General features: G+C 42.9%; 1 protein-coding gene across 5 annotated transcripts in view; it reads left to right on the top strand.

Annotated features, from left to right (window-relative positions):
* Nucleotides 1–24,138, top strand: part of arhgef37 (Rho guanine nucleotide exchange factor (GEF) 37) — a 169,812-nt gene that overhangs the window by 29,008 nt on the left and 116,666 nt on the right. For 4 of the 5 annotated variants that reach the window (XM_060836771.1, XM_060836770.1, XM_060836769.1 and 1 more), the window contains one exon: nt 23,263–23,441. The exons of the other annotated variant lie outside the window; for it this stretch is intronic. In XM_060836771.1, the coding sequence (XP_060692754.1) occupies nt 23,274–23,441 (168 nt within the window). In that variant the 5' untranslated portion in view covers nt 23,263–23,273. The remainder of the gene's footprint in view (nt 1–23,262; nt 23,442–24,138) is intronic. 5 annotated transcript variants of the gene reach the window in all.

Below are 24,138 nucleotides of genomic sequence, written 5' to 3'. Positions count from 1 at the left end.
GTAAGGATGGGTCAGATATGTTTTTCCCTCTTATTGGTTCCCTCACCACCTGCCGTAGACCCAGTCTTTTAAGACCCAACCAGCTCGATCAGTGGTAATGCTGCCGAGCCACTTTTGTTGGTGGACATCGAAATTCTACATTTTGTACCCTTGGCACCCTCAGTGCTTCCTCTAAGTGTTGTTCAACCTGGAGGAGTTCCGATTCATCAGCTGATCAAGGACAGTAGATAGTAATCAGTAAGAGGTTTCCTTGCCCATGTTTAACTGAAGCCACGTGACTTCATGGAGTCCTGAGTGAATGTTAAAGACTCGGGGCAACTCACACCTGACTGTCTACCACTGTGCTGCCATCTCTGGCAGGTCTGTCCTGCCGGTATTCCGGGACATATCCAGGGATGGTGATAGTGGTGTCTGGGACATTGTCTGTAAGTTATGATTCCATGAGTATGACTGTGTCAGGCTGTTGCTTGACTAGTCTGTGAGACAGCTCTCCCACTTATGGCAATGGCCCCCAGATATTTGTAAGAAAGACTTTACAAGGTCAACAGGGCTGTTTCTGCCATTGTCTTTTCTGGTGCCTAGGTCGGTGCCAGGTGATCTATTCGGTTTCATTTCTTTAAGACTTTGTAGCAATTGGTACAACTGAATGGCATGCTGGGCAGGGAGTCACATGTAGGCCAAAGCAGGTGAGGATGGCAGATTTCCTTCCCCAACAGACATTGGTGAGCCAAATGGATTTTTCTGACAAACGACAATGATTTCATGGTCATCAGTAGATGCTTAATTGAATTCAATTTAATTTAAAAAATTCCGCTGTCTGCAGTGGTCGGATTCAAACCCGGATCCCCAGAACATGAGCTGAATTTCTGGATTGATAGTCTAGCGATAATAGTACCACACCATCACCTCCCTATAAATGGTAAAAAAAACTGAATAATTTAATATTAAATTAATATAACTAAAACTGAAACAGTTCAAAAATTCATCTTTCCCTCTCCATAAACTTCACCGTGTCTTTTCCTCCCATTGCCGCATCCAATATTTTCCCAGGGTTCTAGCAATGTGTTTCTTTCTGCCACCATCACTTCCACATCCACCGTCTCTGAGCTGGAGGTGGTCTTGCTTCATGGGGTCCTGCAGCTCCTCCAGCATTGGATGTCAACTGACAGGGTCTTGGCTCCGAGTCGATCAACGGGGTCCTGGTTTGCCTTCCAGTGCTGCCACCTGAGATGGAGCAGGGATGGAGATACATTGGGCCCCAGCATCCCTCCTGAGGATATCAGGAGGAGTCCCTCGGGCAACCAAAGCAAAAAAAAAGTGCTCAAACTGGAAAGACAACTTTGAAGCTGTGTGGATATGATAGAATCTGCCAAATGAACCTTGAGCAGCCAAGCCCCACATTCAGGAGCCGAACGCTGCTGCCACCTTTGGAAGATGATTAAAGTTGTCTATGTCACCCTCCTTTCAGTTCTTCCTTCAAATATTTATGAATCCTTTAATATCTGGAGATGGACAATTTGTTTTGTTCAGCAACATGCAGATGCCCTACTGTCCGCTCTGTACTCTTGTCATCTTGCAGCAAATGAATGAACAAATATTTTAGAAGCAAACGTGTATGATCAAGTTAAACTAATAACAATATGCTGATTGATGTCCCACCTCAGCAAATCAGGCCAATACCTTTATTCAGACTTCTGAAAAAAAAAGGCCTAGATTTTGAGATAGCAATAGTAGCGAATGTCTCAACATTCACTGTTATTATTGAGGAACTGCTGGTATGTGTTCATGTACAAGCAAATGTAATGATCAGAAAGTTGCTGTCCAAGTTGTGCTGTTTTTTCAAAATTTGATCTATGCTGTTTTTTGTTGAGAGACTGAGCATTGATTTACATGTAATGGTGTAAAATTAGCATAGTCGTGTGATGATTAACCTCAAAGATTCAGCTTGTACATGAAAGTAAATTTTTAACAGTATGGTAAGTCCTAATTACTGCCAAACAACTTTGAAACTGAATTTATTTTTAAGAGTAGAGATTTGTGCCTTCTGATTGTTGTTTGAGATTTAAAAATGTTATGTTTGAATACATTTTTCTTCTTTTGCTCTCTTAATCCCATCTTAACTTCCTGTCCTTGAACAATTTTTTCTGTACGTGATTTGACGTATTTTAACTTCACTCACGAGACATTCGGCATTTATTACCCAACTCCAGTATTCCCTGGTTTATCCTAGTAATGGCCTTGAATTAAATATTTGCTGGTTTAGATTTCATATAGCAGAATATGATTCTGAAACCTGATTAGCAAAGGAGATCGAGAGTGTGGTGCTGGAAAAGCACAACAAGTCAGGCAGCATCCGAGGAGCAGGAAAATCAAAGTTTCAGGAATCCTGATGAAGGGCTTATGCCCGAAACATTGATTCTCCAACTCCTCAGATGCTTCCTAACCTGCTCTGCCTTTCCAGCACCACATTCTCGACTCTAATCTCCAACATCTGCAGTCCTTGCTTTCTCTTAGTTAAGGGCACGTAAAGTTCCACATCCCAGTCACCCAGGTTCCAGATCCTTTTAGAGAGTGCAGTGCTATTCAGGGTTTATAATTTGCATAGGTTGCACTGCAAAAGAATATCTGAAGACAAATGTATGTATGATGAATGGTGAGCATCATTTGTCTGCTGATATAGAGTCATACAGCACAAAAACAGACCCTTCGGTCTAAACCAGTTCATGCCGAACATAATCCCAAACTAAACAAGTCCCACCTGCCTGCTGCTGGCCCATATCTCTCCAAATCTTTCCTCTTCGTGTATCATTCCAAATGTCTTTGAAATGTTGTAACGTACCTGCATACAGCGAATGTAAGCCACATTCCCTCTTTTTCATGTAGCAATTGTAATAAGGTCAGGTGGATCACATAGAGTATGAATTGCTGCCCCACACTGCAGAGACCAGGGTTTGATTCCAATCTCAGGTGACTGTGAGGAGTTTGCATATGCTCCCCATGTCTAATTGAGTTTCCTCTGGGTGCTCTGGTTTCCTCCCGCTTTCCAAATATGTGCAGGTGAGGTTGATTGGCAATGCTCATAGTGTCCAGGGATGTTGCAGGCTCAGTGGATTAGCCATGAGAAATTCAGGGATATAGGGATAGGACGGGTCTGGAGGGAATGGTCTTCAGAGGGTCGGTGTGGATACTATGAATATGAGTTATCTGGTGTAATAAGGGAGTCCCAGCTGATGGATATAAACAGGAGTGTCAGAGGTTCTGTTCTCTCTGAAGAAGTAAAAAGTGAGGTCTGCAGATGCTGGAGATCAGAGCTGAAAATGTGTTGCTGGTTAAAGCACAGTAGGTCAGGCAGCATCCAGGGAACAGGAAATTCGACGTTTCGGGCACAAGCACTTCATCAGGAATGAGGAAAGTGTGTCCAGCAGGCTAAGATAAAAGGTAGGGAGGAGGGACTTGGGGGTGGGGCGATGGAAATGTGATAGGTGGAAGGAGGTCAAGGTGAGGGTGATAGGCCGGAGTGGGGTGGGGGCAGAGAGGTCAGGAAGAAAATTGCAGGTTAGGAGGGCAGTGCTGAGTTCGAGGGAATCGGCTGAGACAAGGTGGGGGGAGGGGAAATGAGGAAACTGGAGAAATCTGAGTTCATCCCTTGTGGTTGGAGGGTTCCCAGGCGGAAGATGAGGCGCTCTTCCTCCAACTGTCGTGTTGTTATGTTCTGGCGATGGAGGAGTCCAAGGACCTGCATGTCCTTGGTGGAGTGGGAGGGAGAGTTAAAGTGTTGAGCCACGGGGTGGTTGGGTTGGTTGGTCCGGGTGTCCAAGGGTTTTCCCTGAAGCGTTTCGCAAGTAGGCGGCCCGTCTCCCCAATATAGAGGAGGCCACATTGGGTGCAGCGGATGCAATAGATGATGTGTGTGGAGGTGCAGGTGAATTTGTGGTGGATATGGAAGGATCCCTTGGGGCCTTGGAGAGAGGTAAGGGAGGAGGAGTGGGCGCAAGTTTTGCATTTCCTGTGGTTGTAGGGGAAGGTGCCGGGAGTGGAGGTTGGGTTGGTGGGGGGTGTGGACCTGACGAGGGAGTCACGAAGGGAGTGGTCTTTGCGGAACGCTGATAGGGGAGGGGAGGGAAATATATCCCTGGTGGTGGGGTCCGTTTGGAGGTGGTGGAAATGACGTCGGATGATACGCTGTATATGGAGGTTGGTGGGGTGGTAGGTGAGAACCAGTGAGGCTCTGTCCTGGTGGCGGTTGGAGGGGCGGGGCTCAAGGGCGGAGGAGCGGGAAGTGGAGGAGATGCGGTGGAGGGCGTCTACGATCACGTCTGGGGGGAATCCGCAGTCTTTGAAGAAGGAGGCCATCTGGGCTGTACGGTATTGGAACTGGTCCTCCTGGGAGCAGATGCGGCGGAGACGAAGGAATTGGGAATATGGGATGGCATTTTTACAGGGGGCAGGGTGGGAGGAGGTGTAGTCCAGGTAGCTGACAGATCATAGTAGAGTGACTGTTCCAAGCAAAGGTCACTGCCAGAGACTGGCTGAACTCCACCAGGGTCATCCAGGGATGTCCAAAATGAAGAGGTTGACAAGATATTATATCTGGGGACCAGGATTGGATGCAGACATAACTGTGTTGGTGGGTCCAGAATGTCAAAAAGGACACAAATTATCACCTGCAGCTCTCCCACATTTGTGGGAATGGTCTACTAAAGCCTGGATTTGGTTACATGACATCTATGCTAGCTTTTTCATTGGCTCAACGTTCTAAGTCATTGTGGATGCCTATTCAATGTTGGGTGGACATGCATCGAGTTCATTTGTCAAACAAGGGGACAATGATTAAAAAACTGAGAATCTTTTGCAATGTGTAGACTGCCAGAAGTGTTGTCACAGACAATGGGCCATCATTTACCAGTTCGGAATTCAAGTATTTCCTAAAGTCTAATGACATTCAACATATAAGGACAGCTCCATAACATCCATTGTCCAATGGCAGGAAGACTGGTCCAAACTTCAGTGGCAGGCTTATAAAAATACCATGCAGGTTCATTTGATACCAATTTGTTGTGGTTCCTACTTGATTATCAGACAACCTGTCATGAAACTATAGGGATACATCCAGCAGTATTGCTCTTACATAGAAAATTTACAGTCCAGGAACAGGCCTTCGGCCCTCCAAGCCTGAGCCAATCCAAATATACTGTCTAAACCTATCCGTCAATTCCTAAGCATCTGTATCCCTCTGTTCCCCACCTATTCATGCACCTGTCCAGACGCATCTTAAATGAATGTACCATGTCTGCCTGTACCACCTCTGCTGGCAACACATTCCAAACGCCCACCACCCTCTGTGTGAAGTACTTGCCGCATGTATTCCCCTTTAGACTTTCCACTTCTCACCTTGAAAGCGTGACCTCTCGTTATGGAATCCTTCACCCTGGGAAAAAGCTTGAATCTATCCACCCTGTCTATACCCTTCATGATTTTGTAAACCTCAATCAGGTCCCCCCCTCAATCTCATTTTTTTCTAATGAAAATAAACCTAACCTACTCAACCTTTCTTCATAGCTGGCATCTTCCATACCAGGCAACGTCCTCGTAAACCTTCTCTGCGCCCTCTCCAAAGCATCCACATCCTTTTGGTAATGTGGCGACCAGAACTGTACACAGTATTCTAAATGCAGCCGAACCAATGTCTTGTCCAATTTTAACGTGACTTGCCAGCTCTTATATTCAATACTCCATCCAATGAAGACAAGCATACTATATGCCTTCTTGACCACTCTATCCACCTATGCAGCAACCTTCAGGGTACAATGGACCTGCACTCCCAGATCTCTCTGCCCATCAACTTTTCCCAAGGCTCTTCCATTCATTGTATAATTCTCTCTAGAATTAGTCTTGCCTAAATGCATCCCTTCACATTTCTCTGGATGGAAAACCATCTACCACTTTTCCGCCCAGCTCTCCAGTCTATCTACATCATCCTGTATTCCCTGACAGTTCCTTATGCTTTCTGCTACTCCACCAATCTTCATATCTGCAAACTTGTTGATCCTACCAACAGTGCCCTCTTCCAGATCATTTATGTAGTTTATGAATAACAGTGGCCCCAACACTAACTCCTGTGGAACACCACTTGTCACCTTTCTCCATTTTGAGAAATTCCCTTCAACTACTACTCTCTGTCTCTTGATGCTCAACCAGTTCTTTGTCCATCTAGCTAGAACACCCTGCACACCATGTGACTTCACTTTCTCCATTAGCCTACAATGGGGAACCTTATCAAACGCCTTGCTAAAGTCCATGTATATGACATCAACAGCCCTTTCTTCATCTGTCAACTTGGTCACTTCCTTGAAGAACTCTATTAAGTTGGTAAGGCACAATCTCCCCTCCACAAAACCATGTTGCCTATCACTGATAAAGCCATTCTTTTCTAAATATAAATAGATCCTTTCCCTCAGTACCCTCTCCAACAACTTTCCCACCACCGATGTCAGGCTCACTGGTCTGTAGTTACCCGGAATATCCCTACTACCCTTCTTGTACAGGGGGACAACATTAGCATCCTTCCAGTCCTCCAGCACCTCACCTGTATTTAAGGATGCCCCAGAGATATCTGTCAGGGCCCCAGCAATTTCCTCTCTCGCCTCCCTCAGCAACCTAGGATAGATCCCATCCGGTCCTGGGGATTTGTCCACTTTAACATACCAAACACATAGAACATAGAAAGATACAGCGCAGTACAGGCCCTTCGGCCCTCGATGTTGCGCCGACCGAATCCTACCTAACCTACACTAGCCCAATAACTTCCAAATGCCTATCCAATGCCCGCTTAAATGACCATAAAGAAGGAGAGTTCACCACTGCTACTGGCAGGGCATTCCATGAACTCACAACCCGCTGTGTAAAGAATCTACCCCTAACATCTGTCCTATACCTACCACCCCTTAATTTAAAGCTGTGTCCCCTAGTAACACCTGACTCCATTAGCGGTAAAAGGTTCTCAGTGTCGACCCTATCTAAACCCCTAATCATCTTATACACCTCTATCAAATCTCCCCTAAACCTTCTCTTCTCCAATGAGAACAGCCCCAAGTGCCTCAGCCTTTCCTCATAAGATTTTCCTACCATTCCAGGCAACATCCTGGTAAACCTCCTCTGCACTCGTTCCAATGCCTCCACATCCTTCCTATAGTATGGCGACCAAAACTGCACACAATACTCCAGATGAGGCCGCACCAGAGTCTTATACAGTTGCAACATGACCTCAGGACTCCGGAACTCAATTCCTCTACCAATAAAGCCCAGTACACCATATGCCTTCCTCACAGCACTATTTACCTGGGTGACAACTTTCAGAGATCTGTGTACATGGACACCAAGATCCCTCTGCTCATCCACACTACCAAGTAGCCTACCATTAGCCCAGTAATCCATCTTCTTGTTACTCCTACCAAAGTGAATGACTTCACACTTAGCTACATTGAATTCCATTTGCCACATTTCTGCCCAGCTCTGCAACTTATCTATATCCCGCTGTAACCTACCACTTCCTTCCTCACTATCCACAACTCCACCGACTTTTGTGTCATCCGCAAACTTGCTTACCCAGCTTTCAAGCCCTTCCTCTAGATCATTTATAAAGATAACAAAAAGCAATGGTCCCAAAACAGATCCTTGTGGTACACCGCTAGTAACTGCACTCCAAGATGAACATAGTCCATCAACTACTACCCTCTGTCTCCTTCCAGCCAGCCAATTCCTAATCCAAACCTCTAATGTATCCTCAATGCCATACCTCCGTAGTTTTAGCATTAGCCTACCATGGGGAACCTTATCGAACGCCTTACTAAAATCCATATACACAACATCTACTGCTTTACCCTCGTCCACTTCCTTAGTCACCTTCTCACAGAACTCAATAAGGTTTGTGAGGCACGACCTGCCCTTCACAAAACCATGCTGGCTATCCTTGATCACGTTATTCCTATCCAGATGTTCATAAATCTTATCCCTTACCATTCTCTCTAAGACTTTGCCCACCACTGAAGTCAGACTCACTGGCCTGTAGTTACTAGGGCTATCCCTACTCCCTTTCTTGAACAAGGGGACCACATTCGCTATCCTCCAGTCCTCTGGTACTATTCCCATTGACAATGACGACATAAAAATCCAGGCCAATGGCTCTGCTATCTCCTCCCTAGCTTCCCATAGGATCCTAGGGTAAATGCCATCAGGCCCAGGAGACTTATCTATTTTCATCCTCTCCAATATTCCCAGAACCTCTTCCCTGCATATTTCCAGGCCATCCATTCTAATCATTTGTGACTTCATATTCACATCAGCAACAGTGTCCTGTTCCTGAGTGAATACTGATGAAAAGTATTGATTTAGTGTCTCTCCAATCTCCTCCGCCTCCACACACAACTTCCCACTACTATCCTTGACTGGACCGATACCTACCCTAGTCATCCTTTTATTCCTGACATACCTATAGAAAGCCTTTGGGTTTTCCCTAATCCTACCAGCTAAAGACTTTTCATGTCCCCTTCTCGCTTCTCTTAGCTCTCTCTTTAGAGAGACATCTTCCCTACCTATGTCAACGTGATCCAGACTAATCAAACTTCTATCTCTAATCTCAAGATTCATCATGTTCCTCTCCTCAGTGAACACTGATGCAAAGTAATCATTCAGAATCTCACCATTCTCTCAGGTTCGACACATAGCCTTCCGTCATTATTCTTTAGTGGACCAATCCTTTCTCTAGTTACCCTCTTGCTTCTTATGTAAGAATAAAACGCTTTGGGATTCCCCTTAATTCTGCTTGCTAAAGCTATTTCATGACCCCTTTTAGCCCGCTTGATTGCTCATTTAAGACTTGTCCTATTCTTCCGATATTCCTCCAGGCCCCGTTCTGTTCTTAGCTGCCTGGACCTTATGTACGCTTCCCTTTTCCTCTTGGCTAGTTGTACAATTTCTCCTGTCATCCATGGTTCACGAATCTTGCCCTTCCTATCCTTTGCCTTCCAACTAGACATGCCTATCCTGCACTACTGTTAACCTATCTTTGAAAGCCTCCCACATCTCAAATGTGGACTTCCCTTCAAATAGCTATGTCCAATTCACATTTCCCAGCTCCTGGATAATTTTGATATAATTGGCCTTGGTCCAGTTTAGTACTCTTCCCTTAGGATCCCTCTTTTCTTTATCTACAAGTATTCTAAAACTTACAGAATTATGGTCACTGTTCCCAAAGAAATCCCCCACCACAACTTCTACCACCTGTCCTGGCTCGTTCCCCAGTACCAGGTCGAAAATGGCACCTTCCTTCATCGGACTATTGACATACTGCTCTAGAAAACTCTCCTGGACGCTTCTCACAAATTCTACCCCATCCAGACCTCTGACGCTAAGTGTATCCCAGTCACTGTTTGGAAAATTAAAATCTCCCATCACCACTACCCTATTGCCTTTACATCTTTCCATAATCTGTTTACCTATTTGTTTTTCTACTTCATGCTCACTGTTGGGAGGCCTGTGATACAGCCCTAACAATGTAGTTGCACCCTTCTTATTTCTCAGTTTCACCCATAATGCCTCACTACCCAAGACCTCCATAGTGTCCTCCTTTAGCATAGCTGTGATATCTTCCCTGACCAGCAATGCAACTCCACCCTTCTGAGATGCAAATTTGTCATTTCAGGAAGAATACAAGTGGACAGGGCCGGGAAATGAATATTCAAGGCTACATGTGCTATCGTAAGGACAGACTGATGGGCAGAGGGGGTGGGTGGCCATGTTGGTAAGGGATGATATTCAGTCCCTTGCGCGGGGGGACCTAGAATCAGGGGATGTAGAGTCAGCATGGATAGAGCTGAGAAATTCTAAGGGTAAAAAGACCCTCTTGGGAGTTATCTACAGACCCCAAACAGTAGTCTAGATGTCGGATGTAAGTTGAATCAGGAGCTGAAATTGGCCTGTCGCAAAGATGTTACTACAGTTGTTCTGGGGGATTTCAACATGCGGGTAGACTGGGAGAATCAGGATGGTATTGGACCTCAAGAAAGAGACTTTGTGGAGTGCCTCCGAGATAGATTCTTAGAACAGCTGGTGCTGGAGCCAACCAGGGAGAAGGCAATTCTGGATCTGGTCTTGTGCAACGAACCAGAATTGATCAGGGACCTTGAAGTGAAGGAGCCATTGGGAAGTAGTGACCATAATACAAAAAGCTTCAATTTGCAATTTGAGAGGGAGAGGGTACAATCTGAAGTGACAATATTTCAGTTGAATAAAGGGAACTATGGACCTCTGACGAAGGAGCTGGCTAAAGTTCAATGGTGCAATACCTTAGCAGGGATGACAGTGGAAGAACAATGGCAGATATTTCTGTGTATAATGCAGAAGATGCAGGATCAGTTCATTCCAAAAAGGAAGAAAGATCCTAGGAGGAGGCATGGGTGGCCGTGGCTGACGAGGGAAGTTAAGAAACATATAAAGTTAAAAGAGAAAAAGTATAACATAGCAAAGATCAGTGGGAAAATGGAGGACTGGGAAGCTTTTAAAGAACAACAGAGGATTACTAAGAAGGGAATGTGCAAAGAAAAAATGAGTTACAAAGGTAAACTGGCCAAAAATATAAAGGAGGATAGTTAAAGCTTTTTTAGGTTTGTGAAAGGCAAAAAAATGGTTAAGACTAAAATTGGGCCCTTGAAGATAGAAACAGGGGAATATATTACAGGGAACAAAGAAATGGCAGAAGAATTGAATTGGTACTTCAGATCTGTGTTCACTGGGGAAGACACAAGCAATCTCCCTGAGGTAACAGTGGCTGAAGGACCTGAACTGAAGGGAATTTATATTTGCCAGGAATTGGTGTTGGAGAGACTGTTAGGTCTGAAGGCTGATAAGTCCCTGGGGCCTGATGGTCTACATCCCAGGGTACTGAAGGAGGTGGCTGGAGAAATCGTGGATGCGTTGGTGTTTATTTTCCAGAGTTCGATAGATTTGGGATCAGTTCCTGTGGATTGGAGGGTGGCTAATGTTGTACCACTTTTAAGAAAGGTGGGAGAGAGAAAGCAGGAAATTATAGACCATTTAGTCTGACCTCAGTGGTGGAAAAGATGCTGGAGTCTATTATGAAGGATGACACACCTGGATAGTAGTAACAGGATAGGTCGGAGTCAGCATGGATTTATGAAGGGCAAATCATGCTTGACTAATCTTCTGGATTTTTTTGAGGATGTAACTCTGAAGATGGACGAGGGAGATCTAGTAGATTAGTGTACCTGGACTTTCAGAAAGCTTTTGATAAAGTCCCACATAGGAGGTTAGTGAGCAAAATTAGGGCGCATGGTACTGGGGGCAAAGTACTAACTTGGATTGAATGTTGGTTGGCTGACAGGAAACAAAGGGTAGTGACAAATGGCTCCATTTTGGAATGGCAGGCAGTGACCAGTGGGGTACTGCAGGGATCAGTGCTGGGACCGCAGCTTTTTACAATGTATATTAATGATATAGAAGATGGTATTAGTAATAACATTAGCAAATTTGCTGATGATACTAAGCTGGGTGGCAGGATGAAATGTGATGAGGATGCTAGGAAATACAGGGTGACCTGGACAGGTTAGGTGAGTGGTCAGATGCATGGCAGATGCAGTTTAATGTGGATGAATGTATGGTTATCCACTTTGCTGGCAAGAACAGGAAGGCAGATTACTATCTAAATGGAATCAATTTAGGTAAAGGGGCTGTACAAAGAGATCTGGGTGTCCTTGTACACCAGTCAATGAAGGTAAGCATGCAGGTACAGCAGGTAGTGAAGAAGGCTAATAGCATGCTGGCCTTCATAACAAGAGGGGTTGAGTATAGAAGCAACGAGGTTCTTCTGCAGCTGTACAGGGCCCTGGTGAGACTACACTTGGAGTATTGTGTGCAGTTTTGGTCTCCAAATTTGAGGAAAGTCATTCTGGCTATTGAGGGAGTGCAACATAGGTTCACGAGGTCAATTCCTGGAATGGCGGGACTACCTTACGCTGAAAGACTGGAGCGACTGGGCTTGTATACCCTTGAGTTTAGGAGACTGAGAGGGGATCTGATTGAGACATATAAGATTATTAAAGGATTGGACACTCCGGAGGCAGGAAACATGTTTCCGCTGATGGGTGAGTGCCGAACCAGAGGACACAGCTTAAAAATACGGGGTAGACCATTTAGGACAGAGATGAGGAGAAACTTCTTCACCCAGAGAGTGGTGGCTGTGTGGAATGCTCTGCTCCAGAGGGCAGTGAAGGTCCAGTCTTTGGATTCATTTAAGAAAGAGTTGGATAGCGCTCTCAAGGATAGTGGAATCAAGGGTTATGGAGATAAGGCAGGAAGCGGATACCGATTAAGGATGATCAGCCATGATCATATTGAATGGTGGTGCAGGCTCGAAGAGCAGAATGGCCTACTCCTGCACCTATTGTCTATTGACATACATTTGCATTTTTCGTGTTTATTTTTACCTTAGACAGAAGTAAGAAAAGTTTTAAGGACCAGTGTGCAACAAGTCAGAAATGTGAACAGTTACAGAAAATAATATTCCTTTTTCCAAGTTTCCACTGGGATGCACACCATGAATTAAATGTCTTTTTCGACAGAGGCAGGCAGACCTATTTTAATTGGAGTTTTACACCAACCAATCACTCTGCATGGAACTCTCACTCCTTCTAGCTGATTCGTTATTTAGATTTGATTTTAAAATTAACAAATCAGGTCATATGTTTGCCTTGTCCCCTTTAATTCCTAGGTATAGGATTCTGGGTAATCCAAGATGGAGGATGGAAAAAAATTGTGGCTGTAAGAGTTTTTTTTGAGTAATTTTCAGTGTTGGAGCTGATTTCCTTGAATTCCAGGAGCAATAGTTATTGTTTTATAAGCTGTTGCATTGATTTGGAAGTTTGGTTAAAAACAAAACAAAATAATGGCGCTTTAAAAAAAAGAGGAAGGGAGACAAAGGTAGTAACCATGTAGTGGGAAGTGAATCAATGGAGAGAGATGGAATGAGGTGCTGGAGGAAGTGGTGGAGGCTGGTACAATTACAACATATAAGAGGTATCTGAAGGGTATATTAATAGGAAAGGTTTAGATTAGATTCCCTACATTATGGAAACAGGGCCGATCCGACCCTCTGAAGAGCAACCAACCCAGACCCATTTTCCCTCTGACTAATGCACCTAACACTATGGGCAATTTAGCATCGCCAATTCACCTGGACTGTGGGAGGAAACCGGAGCACACCTATGCAGACACTAGAGAATGTGCAAACTTTACACAGACAGTCGCCCAAGGCTGGAATTGAACCTGGGACTCTGGTACTCTGAGGCAGCAGTGCTAACCACTGAGCCACTGTGCCACCCCCAAGGGGTATGGCCCAAGTGCTGGCAAATAAGGATGGATTTGTATAGGATATCTAGTCAGCACACATTAGTTGGAGCATGTCTGTTTCCATACTGTATATCTTTAGGACTCTGTATAGCATCCTATTAACAAAAATAGGTACTGACAGCATGTTGTTTAATAATCAATACCATTTCTAAGCAAATATACAAAATGATATTATCTTGCATTATTGTACAACTTTTATCCAGTTCTATGTTCTGTCCCCTTTTGTAGATAATGCAATAAGATCATAGCATGAATATTTCTTTGTTCTCAAAACTCATTACAACACAAGGCACATGTTCACAAACATGCAACAATTTTTTTGAACAAGCACTTCATTTTGTTAAGCAATTTGATAGCTGATTATTTGCATCTCCCATTTTACGTTTGAAATTTTGTTTCTTTCAAACACCTGCTTTACTACCTGCAAGATCAATCCTTATTTAATCTGTATTCCATAACACTCTTCATTGAGTGGACATTGTTCCAGAGTGAATGATTATCTATACAGCATTTTATACACATTTTTTTTAACGATTGCATTTTATATACAAGATAAATACATAGCTCTGTCGTTTGGTGTACCAGCACAAGTGTGTCTGGAGTTAATGTGCTTTTTACTACTCATTTTTATTTATTTTATTCCTAAGGACATCATGTGTCATTTCTTCTTACTAAAAATGTGATCAATCTTCCTACTTAAATAACCATTGGAAAGATTAACATATAAGGTGTAATGAAAAATTACCAATTTTATTGTTTGAGTCAGTTGGGACTGTAAATCTGAGTGTACACAGTTTTTACACAATTTTTAAATGTCTTACTTGCCTTCAGCACTTCTCCAATACTAGTATGTCTCAACATGGTGCATCATTCTAATAACTCAGTTAAGTGTCTTAACTGGTCATTCGTAGCAGCAGAATTGTACTCTTAACACAATCTGCAATCTTTTCACCTGGCATATACCTTACTCTACCACTACCGTTGAGTTAGGGAGTCAACCCTAATTTTATGAAACATGCAGAAGGGCATGCCAGGAGCTGCATCAGGCATACCTAAAAATAAAAAACAAAGAATGCTGGATAAAGTCAGCAGGTCTGACAGCATCTGTAGAGAGGAATAGAACCAAAATTTCAAGTCTGGAATGACTTCTTCAGAAAATCACAGCCGTACCATACTTCAAACGTTGGCCCTATTTCTATCCACAGATGCTGCCAGACCTGCTGACTTTCTCCAGTATCCTTAGTATTTTGCTTTTACCTGTATACCAAAACAAACATGAAGTGTGAACGAGGTTAGTAGTCTAAGTTTTGTAGTCTTGCCATATCTGGCCAAGAATAGTGGTAAACAATTAACTTACTGGAGGTGGGGACAGTACAACACACTCAATGATGTGGGAATGCAGCAGTGCATAAAAATAAGGTTGAAGCGTTAACAACTGTCTTCGGCTAGAACAGCATGCAAATAATCGACTCCTGCCTTCTCCCAGCCAGCATTACAGATGACAGTCTTTAGCCAATTTGATTGATTACGCATGTTATCAAAAAATGGCTCGAGGCATTGGACACCGCAAAGACTATGGGTACTGTCAATATCCTTTCAATTGTACTGAAGACATGTTCCAGAACTTGACACACCTTTAGCCAAAGTATTCCAGCTATAACACTGACTTTTACCTGATAATATGGTAAATTACCCAAATATGATCTCTACAGAATAAAACACAGGTCATAAAAAACAGGTCAAATCCAACCCAGCTAACTACTGCCTCATTGATCTACTCTCAATCGATAATAAAGTGGTTGACAGTATTATCAACAGTGCTATGAAGCTGCACTTGCTCAGTAATAGCTTTCTTGCTGATGCTCAGTTTGGATTTTGCCAGGATCACTCAGCACCTGACCTCATTACAGCTTTGGTGCAAACATGGACAAAACAGTTGGACTCCAGCAAGGAGGTGAGAGTCTCTGTCCTTGACATCAAGGCCACACTTGACTGAGTGTGACATTAAGGACCTCCAGCAAAACGTGAATCCATGAGAATCGGGGAAAACACTCTACTGGTTGGAGTCATATGTGGCACAAATGAAGATGGTTGTGGTGTTGGAGTTCAGTCATCTCAGTTCCTAGATCTCATGGTAGGCATTTCCCAAGGTAGATATTCTCTGATTAACCTGTTCAGAGATGTGACTTACACACTTTTAGAACATGTGGGACTTGAATCTAGGCCTCCTGACTCAGTAGTAGGCTCCAGAGGGCCTCTCATTTCTCAGGAGAGTGTCCAAGTTCCAACCATCTTCAGCTGCTTCATCAATGACCTGTCCTCCATTATAAGGCCAGAAGTAAAGATGTTTGTTGATGATAATGATACATATTAATGGTTTCGTTGAGGGAACTAAATGTAATGTCTGCAAGTTTGCAAATGACACAAAGCTGGATGGAGGAGTGAGCTGTGAGGTGAATGCAGACGTACCTCACTGATTTGGACAAGTTGAGTGAGTGGGCAAATGCATAGCAGATGATGTATAATGTAATAAATGCGAGATTATCCATATTGGTAGCAAAAACAAGAAAGCAGATTATTCTTTGAATGGGAAAGGGGGAGGTGCAATGAGACCTGGTTGACCTTGTCCAGCATTCACTGGAAGTAAGCATGCAAATGCAGTGGGCAATGAAGAAGATAAATGGTAGATGGCCTTGATGGTGTAAAGACTCGAGAACAGGAACAAGAATGTCTTGCTGCAATTGTACAGGGCCTTGATGAGACCAAACCTGGAGTATTGTATGCAGCTTTGCTCTCCTTATCGGAGAAAGGATATTCTGGCTATAGAGAGAGTGCAACAAAGGTTTATCCGACTGATTCCTGGGCTGGCAGAACTGATGTCTGAAGTGGGAATGGATCAGTTAAGCCGACATTCACTGGAATTTAGAACAATAAGGAGGGATCTCATAATAACATAAAATTCTAACATGACTGTAGATCCTGTAAATTGATGGACACTACTGTTGAGAAAAGAGTTGTGGGATTTTTGTCTCAGCAACTTTGAAGGAATGGTGGTATATTTGCATGTCAGAATGGTGAGAGGCTTGGTGGGGGACTTGAAGGAGGTGGTCTCCCAATATCCCTCTCCCCCTTTTCCTTCTGAATGGTACTGGTCGTGGCTATGAAAGGAGAATGCAGCATGTTCCAATGACTTGGGAGTCCAGAACCAGAAATTACAGTTTAAGGATGTGCCATTTACAACTTAGATGAAAGAAATTTCTTCACCGAGAGAGTAGTCAACCTGTGAAATTCTCTGCATCAGAAAATAGTTGATGCCAAAACTTTGAATGCTTACAAGAAAGAGTTAGATGTAGTTCTTTGGGCTAAAAGGATCAAAAGTTATGGGGAGAAAGTGGGAACATGGTACTAAGTTGGATGATCAGCCATAATCATATTTAAAGGAATGAATGGCCAAATGCTGCTCTTACTTTCTATGTGAAAATATCCATTAATATCTTCTAAGATATTGAAGCAATCTGTGTCCAAATGTAGCATTACCTGGACAAATTCCAGGTTTGGGCTGACAAGTGGCAAGAAACATATTTTCTCCACATAAATAGCAGGCAATGACCATTGACAACAAGAGTACAACCTTTGCACCTTGCCCTTCAATCTCATGACCATTGCTGAATCCTCCACTATCAACATCCTGGTGGTTATGATTATCCGGAAACTGAACTGAACGAGCCATGTAAATACTATAGGTACAAGAGTAGGTCAAAGGCTAGTAAGCTAGGCAATGATTAACTTGCCTCCTAATTCTCCAAAGTCTGTTTATCATCTACAAGGCACAAGTTAAGTATGTGATGGAATACTCCCCGTTTGCCTGGATGAGTGTGACTCCAACACCTCTGAATGAGGTGGACACCATTCGGGACAAAGCAGGCCACTTAACTGGCTTCAAATGCACAATCATTCAGAGCCTTCACCACCGATGATCATTACCAGCAATGTGTACTAACTGCAAAATATAGTGGTAAACTTACTGAGACAGCACCTTTCAAAAATGTGACCACTACCATCCAGAAGAACAAGGATAAGAGATACATAGAAACTTCTGGAAAGCTCCCTTCCAAACCACACCCCGTACTGACTTGGATTACTGTTATTTATGTCACCATTCCTTCAGTGTTGCTGAGACAAAATCCTAGAGCTCCCTTTCTGAACAGTGTTGTAGATCCATTTGCACTAGACAGACTGCAGCAGTTCAAGAAAGCAGTTCACTACCACTTTCTCAAAGCAACTAGGGATGGGCAATACACAGTGGCACAGCCAGCATGAATGAAGAAAAAATAAGTTTCTCATACTACAGTGCTGCTACTCTTGCAAGATGTAGTAGGTAAGGGCCATCACTAGTGTCCCTGCTGATTTCACCCACAAGGTGCACCAAAGCCTATAGACTGTGTTAGGGAACTGGACTAGTGAGGCTAGGAACAGGAACAAGTGCAGATGAAATGTGGCTGCAGGGCTGGTGTAGGAGGGAGGGCTTCAGATATGTGGATTATTGGGATACCTTCTGGGGAAGGTAGGACCTGTGTAAAGGAGACGGGTTGGGCTTGAACTGGAGGGTCACCAATATCCTGGGCATGAGGTTTGCTAGAGCTGTTCGTGAGAGTTTAAACTAGATCGGCAGAGGGTTGGGAACAGAACTACGGATCAGATGATGGAGTAGGTAGTGAACAGGTAGATACAGCATGCAGAGAGTCTGTGAAGGGGGATAGGCACTTGATAGGGCAAAGATGCAGTCAGTGTGATAGGTTGAAGTGTGTCTATTTTAACACAAGAAGTGTCAGAAATAAGAGTGATGAACTTAGAGCAAGGATCAGTGCTTGGAACTATGATATAGTGGCTGTAATGGAAACTTGGATATCACAGAGGCAGGAATAGTTGTTGAAAGTTCCAGGATTCAAATATTTCAAAAAGAATAAAGGTAAAAGAGGTGGAGGAGTGGCATTGCTAATCAAGGATAGTATCACAGCCTCAGAAAGGGACATCTTTGAAGAGGGTTCCTCTGCAGTGTGGGTTGAAGTCAGAAACAGGAAAGGAGCATCCACTTTATTGGGAGCTTTGTACAGCCCTCTCACTAGCAACAGAGACACCTAAGAGCAGATTCAGAGGCAGATTTTGGAAAGGTGCAGAAGTAACAGGTTGTCATGGGTGACTTTAACTTCCCTAATACTGATCGGAACCTCCTTAGTTCAAATAGTTTGGCTGGAGCAGTTTTTGTCAGGTGTGTCCAGGAAGGGGTCCTGACTCAGTATGTACTTACGCTGATGAAAGGGCAGGCCACATTGGATTTGGTGCTTGGCAACGGACCATGCCAGGGGTCAGATCTCTCAGTGGGAGAGCATTCCAGTGATAGTGATCACAACTCCCTGACCTTTACTATAGTAATGGAGTGGGAGAGGAGCAGATGGTAATGGAAAGTATTTAATTGGGAGGGGGAATTACCATGTTATTATGCAGGAACTGGGACACCTAAATTGGAAACCTTTATTGTCAGGGAAATGCAAGTCCGAAATGTGGAGATTGTTTAGGGAGCACTTGCATAATGTGCTGGACAGGTTTGTCCCACTGAGGAATGGTAGTTTGAAAGAACCTTGGGTGACAAGGGATGTAGAACATCTAATCAAGAGGATGAAGGAAGCTTACTTAAGATTGAGGAGGCAAGCATCAGTCAGTGTTCTAGAGGGTTGCAAGGTAGCCAGGAAGGAACTGAAGAGAAGAGCTAGAAAGGGACATGAAAAGTTTTAGCAGGTAGGTTTAAGGAAAACCATAAGGCATTCTACGCTTATTTGAGGAACAAGAAGATGACCAGAGTGGGGTTAGGGCCAATCAGAGATAGTGGAGAGAACTTGTGCCTGAAGTCAGAAAAGGTGGGGTGAGGGGGGCGTCCTTAATGAATCCTTTGCTTCAATATTCACTACTGAGAGGGACCTTGATGTTTCTGAGGACAGCCTGAAATAGACTGATATGCTTGAACAGTTTGAAGGAGGATGTGCTGAAAATTTTGAAATTCATGAGGATAGATAAATCCCCCAGGCTAGATGAGCTATGCTTTGGATTACTACAGGAAGTGAGGGAAGAGATTGCTGTGCTTTTGGCGATGATCTTTCCATCCTCACTGTCCACTAGAATAGGGCCAGATGATTAAAGGGTGGCAAATGTTATTACCTTGTTCAAGAAAGGGAATGTGGATAATCCTGTGAATTACAGATCAGTCTCACATCTGTGGTGGGTATATATTGGAGAGGTTTCTGAGAAACAGGATTTATGATTACTTGGAAAACCATAGCTTGATTAGAGATAGTCAGCAAGGCTATGAGAGGGGCAGGTCATGCCTCACAAACCTTATTGAATTTTTTAAGGATGTAACAAAACACATTGAAGTTAGAGCAGTGGATGTGGTGTATGCGGATTTTAGCAAGGTTGGTTGATCAGGTTTCCCATGGTAGGCTCATTCAGAAAGTAAGGAGGCATGGGATATAGGGTCATCTGGCTGTCTGGATACAGAATTGTCTGGCCCATAGAAGAGAGAGGGTGGTGGTAGATGGAAAGTATTCACCTGGAATTGGTGACCAGTGGTATTCCACAAGGATCTGTTCTGGGACCTCTGCTCTTTGTGATTTTTGTAAATAACTTGGATGAGGGGGGTGGAAGAATGGGTTAGTAATTTGCCAATGCCATGAAGGTTAGTGGAGTGGTAGATAGTGTGGAGGGCTGTTGTAGGTTGCAACGGCACATTGACAGGATGCAGAACTGGGCAGGTGGAGTTCAACTTGGAGAAATGTGAAGTGAGTCAATTTGGAAGGTCGTATTTGAATGCAGAATACAGGGTTAAACGCAGGATTCTTGGCAGTATGGAGGAACAGAAGGATTTGGGGGTCCATGTCCATAGATTCCTCAGAGGTTTCACCCAAGTTGATAGGGTTGTCAAGAAGGCATGTGGTATATTGGCTTTCATTAGCAGGGGGATTATGGCTTTCACAATGAGGCATAATATTAAGGTGATTATGGAGGAAGGTTTAGCGGAGATGTCAGAGGTCGGCTCTTTACACAGAGAGTGGTGGGTGTGTGGAGTGTGCTGCCAGCAGTGATAGCAGAGTCAGATACATTAGGGACATTAAAGCGACTCTTGGATAGGCACATGGAGGATAGTACAATGAAGGGTATGTAGATTAGTCTCATCTTAGAGTAGGATAAAAGGCCAGCACAACATTGAGGGCTGAAGGGCCTGTACTGTGCTGTTCTATGTTCTATGTGGCCAACATTCCTTATTTCTACATCCAGTAATATTTTCAACCTTGTTTATGATTGATGAACAAATTGCTTGTGTAGTTTAACTCAAATTACATTTTTGTCTTCTAAATCTCTGCTCCCTGATATCATTAACATTTTAAAAAAATTCTTTAATGGAGAGGTTCCATTGAAGCAAAACAATGGTGACCCAATTGTGTAAATTGCAAATTCAGATTCAAATACAATAGCTTTGTCATTTTCCATATTCAGCTTCGTTTGTGCATTCTTCATCAATGGCATCCTTAATAATAATGGTATTCCACTGGATACCACATCTGGCTAACAAAATCAATGATCCTAGCTACTTTGTAAGGAACATCTGCTCTTTGTCAAGATTTTTGTGTTCACATGTCCAAATGTGAAGTTGGTGGTGTTCTTAAAGTTCCTTAGTTTGTACTGATCGTTATTACTCGGATTCTCGGTGTTATGTTATTCTGCCTATTCTTAATACTGATGAAATACATCCACTGTCTACTGCTGCTTTATTGAAAGATTCCACTACTGACATGTTCCTCACTATGCAACTTCTTGCAACCACAATAATGCCTTTTTGTTCAAAATCTCCATCCTCTTCTTTGAACTTTCAGTTTCATGTTGAGTTTCGAATGCTCTTATACTGTTTTGGAACAGTTCATGTTCCAACCCATGGGCATTTTTGGGACCATTGTCATATTGTAAATCCCAAAGTCTCAAAACTGTCCAAAAGCATTGCAGTTCACATTTCTACTAGTTTAAATTAATCGGAGATGTGATATGATGATGTGGTAAGGCTACTGCATGTCTGATGCCACTTTCAATAGATGGAGTTTGCAGGCAGTTGCTACTCATGGAGCATATCCTGAGAAGTTGGTACGGTCCAAGATGGAAGCACAGAAGAAATAGTGGCAACCTGGAGCTGCGAGGTACCTGCTCTGACTTTCATGTCAATAATAGTCACCACCTAGTTCCTCTGTGCCATGTGGGAGAATAGGAAATTACATCTAAGTGAGGCGAGATTAGATACTGAGGAGATATAAATACCCGGAAATAAACCTTTTGCCACACACTAGTGATATTTTGATTTTGCCATTCAAACCCTTGAATAAGAAATCAGAATGCTTTTTTGGGAATCTCATAATACTGGTCTTGCCATATGTTCAAACTTACACATCATTACCCACATTTTTCTTGAGCTGGGAAAACTCAACTCTGAGTTTATTCTCAGTATTTCAAATTGATCAAATAGGTTTGTGTACAGTTTCCAAATAATTATATTCACAATTTTGTTTTAAGCAAAATAATTTTCTGAATTTATTTGTGGTAACATAAATGGTGCAAGTGAGATAAACCATTGCAGGTTGAGAAAGCCTTAAGATAAAATAAAACTATGATACTGAATATGGACTGTGGATACTGTTCACATTGTTTTCTTTTCCTGACATACATAATTACACAGTTGAATACCATAGATTTTCTGTGAAGAAACAACTGATTCTTTGTGATGCTGAAAATCTGCATTCCAGGCATAGTTTTAGGAGTCATGCAGGAAACAACGAACACATAAAACCCATTCTTGATTTCGCTCATTGTGTGACATGCAACAATTACAGGGAGTGGTAGAAATACCATAACTATGCACTGACATTTTGATTTATATCAATGCAAGAAGGAGGTTCTCTTATTATTTTTAAGCTGATGAGATTCACATCCTGTTGGAAAATTTACATCACATTTTTTTTGGCAATCAAATAAAAGAACACCATTCAGTGCCATGCCACAAAAGTGTACAGTATGCGCGTGCGTGCACACACACATTCCTTATTGACATAGCCACAAAGTGTTCAGAATTGTGAGATTATAAGACATAAATGTGATATTCAAACTTTAAAGCAATCGTGAGTTTGCTTTTGGATTTTTTTGATTCCGAACTGTGGAGTTAATATTAGCCAATGAGGGCACAGCTGCAGATATTGCTTTGACAGCAACTCTCTCTGCCAGCCAGTCAAATTTTGTTTTTGTTCGTGCTCCAGAAGCTGAAGTGAAAACTGCGAAGTGTGAAACATTTATTTTGACTTAAAAGACAGCTTATATTAAGAAAAGTGAAATGTGTTGAGAAGGTATTTATGTAATGGAGTAATTTATTATTTATTATTAAATAAGTAGGAAAGCTCATGAAGCAATAAGTGACGAGAACATTCCATGACTGCTTACAGCAAATAAACACAGACTGGTTTTGTTGTTGTGTAGGCAGCTATAACTGGGGTGTTGCATTCTGTTCAATATAGATTGCATTGGGAATCGTATTATAAGGAGCAGAGTAAGGATTGAGATTAGATTTCTGGAAATAAATTTCGAGTTTACAGGAAATTGTGATTTACAAAGCAAGATCAGGTTACACAAGAATTGTACTTATATTCAACTACAAGACCATATTTTCAATTCTTTCTGGGTAGATCAGCCAAAAGGCCACAGAGAGGCATCTAATCAGCATAACTGCATTAATTCTAATTGTGTCTCCTGCAGGCATAGTTACCATGGATGATTCATCATATGAGGAACTTAATTGCAAATTTACATCAGCCAGTAAAATGGAAGAAAAACAAATGAAAGCTATAGAAGAACTGGTTGAAACTGAAAAACGGTATCTCAGTTTACTACAGCTGTGTGCAACAGATATCAGGAACCATTTACAATTCAAACAGGTAATCATTTAGAGATGCATATTTTGAAAAAACATTTGACAGGCTGTGAAATACTGTGCAAACTTTGGACTTAAATTCAAAAATGGGGACAGATCTTTTTGAGGGTCACTCATGCCAAGGTCATGTGGCAGAAACGTAGCTTTTTGAGACTATGTGGAAATCATCCTTGGAGTAGGAGGTACTTCTACTCGAAAGTCAGTCAGGTTTTCTTGAGTGATTACTTGAGTCCTTCTCAGCTCATTGCATATGCAGGCATAAGTAAAATACCAATTTTTATGTGCAGAAGGACAGGAGGCTCTGCACTTAGCCAGGACCACCTTGGCTCCAACTTCAGGGCATCACATTTAAAGGGCAGCCAAACAATATTTCCTTCTCTGCAATCTAGCAACATCATTCAGCCTCTGCCCATTACCTCCCTCTTGCCCCTAGAGATGTTAGAGACCAGACAAAAATCAGTGCCATGCCTCAGCAGTGCCTTCCCATAGATTTTCCTGGAGGTTGTTCAGGAGAGAGAGGAATCAATTTCCTATGGATTGCAAAAGGAGGCCATCCCACTTGACAATGCGGCATGGGCAGAAGCGTCTGTGGTGATCAGCAGCTTTAGGCAGTTCAAGAGAACCTGGCTCCAGTGCTGCAAAAGAACGAATAATCTGCTGCGTATTATCACGGTATGTAGCACTGTCTACCCAATATTTTA

The sequence above is a fragment of the Hemiscyllium ocellatum genome, chromosome 16, assembly GCF_020745735.1.
Source record: "Hemiscyllium ocellatum isolate sHemOce1 chromosome 16, sHemOce1.pat.X.cur, whole genome shotgun sequence".
Taxonomy (NCBI): Eukaryota; Metazoa; Chordata; class Chondrichthyes; order Orectolobiformes; family Hemiscylliidae; genus Hemiscyllium; species Hemiscyllium ocellatum.
This window is presented reverse-complemented; position numbering and strand designations above follow the sequence as displayed.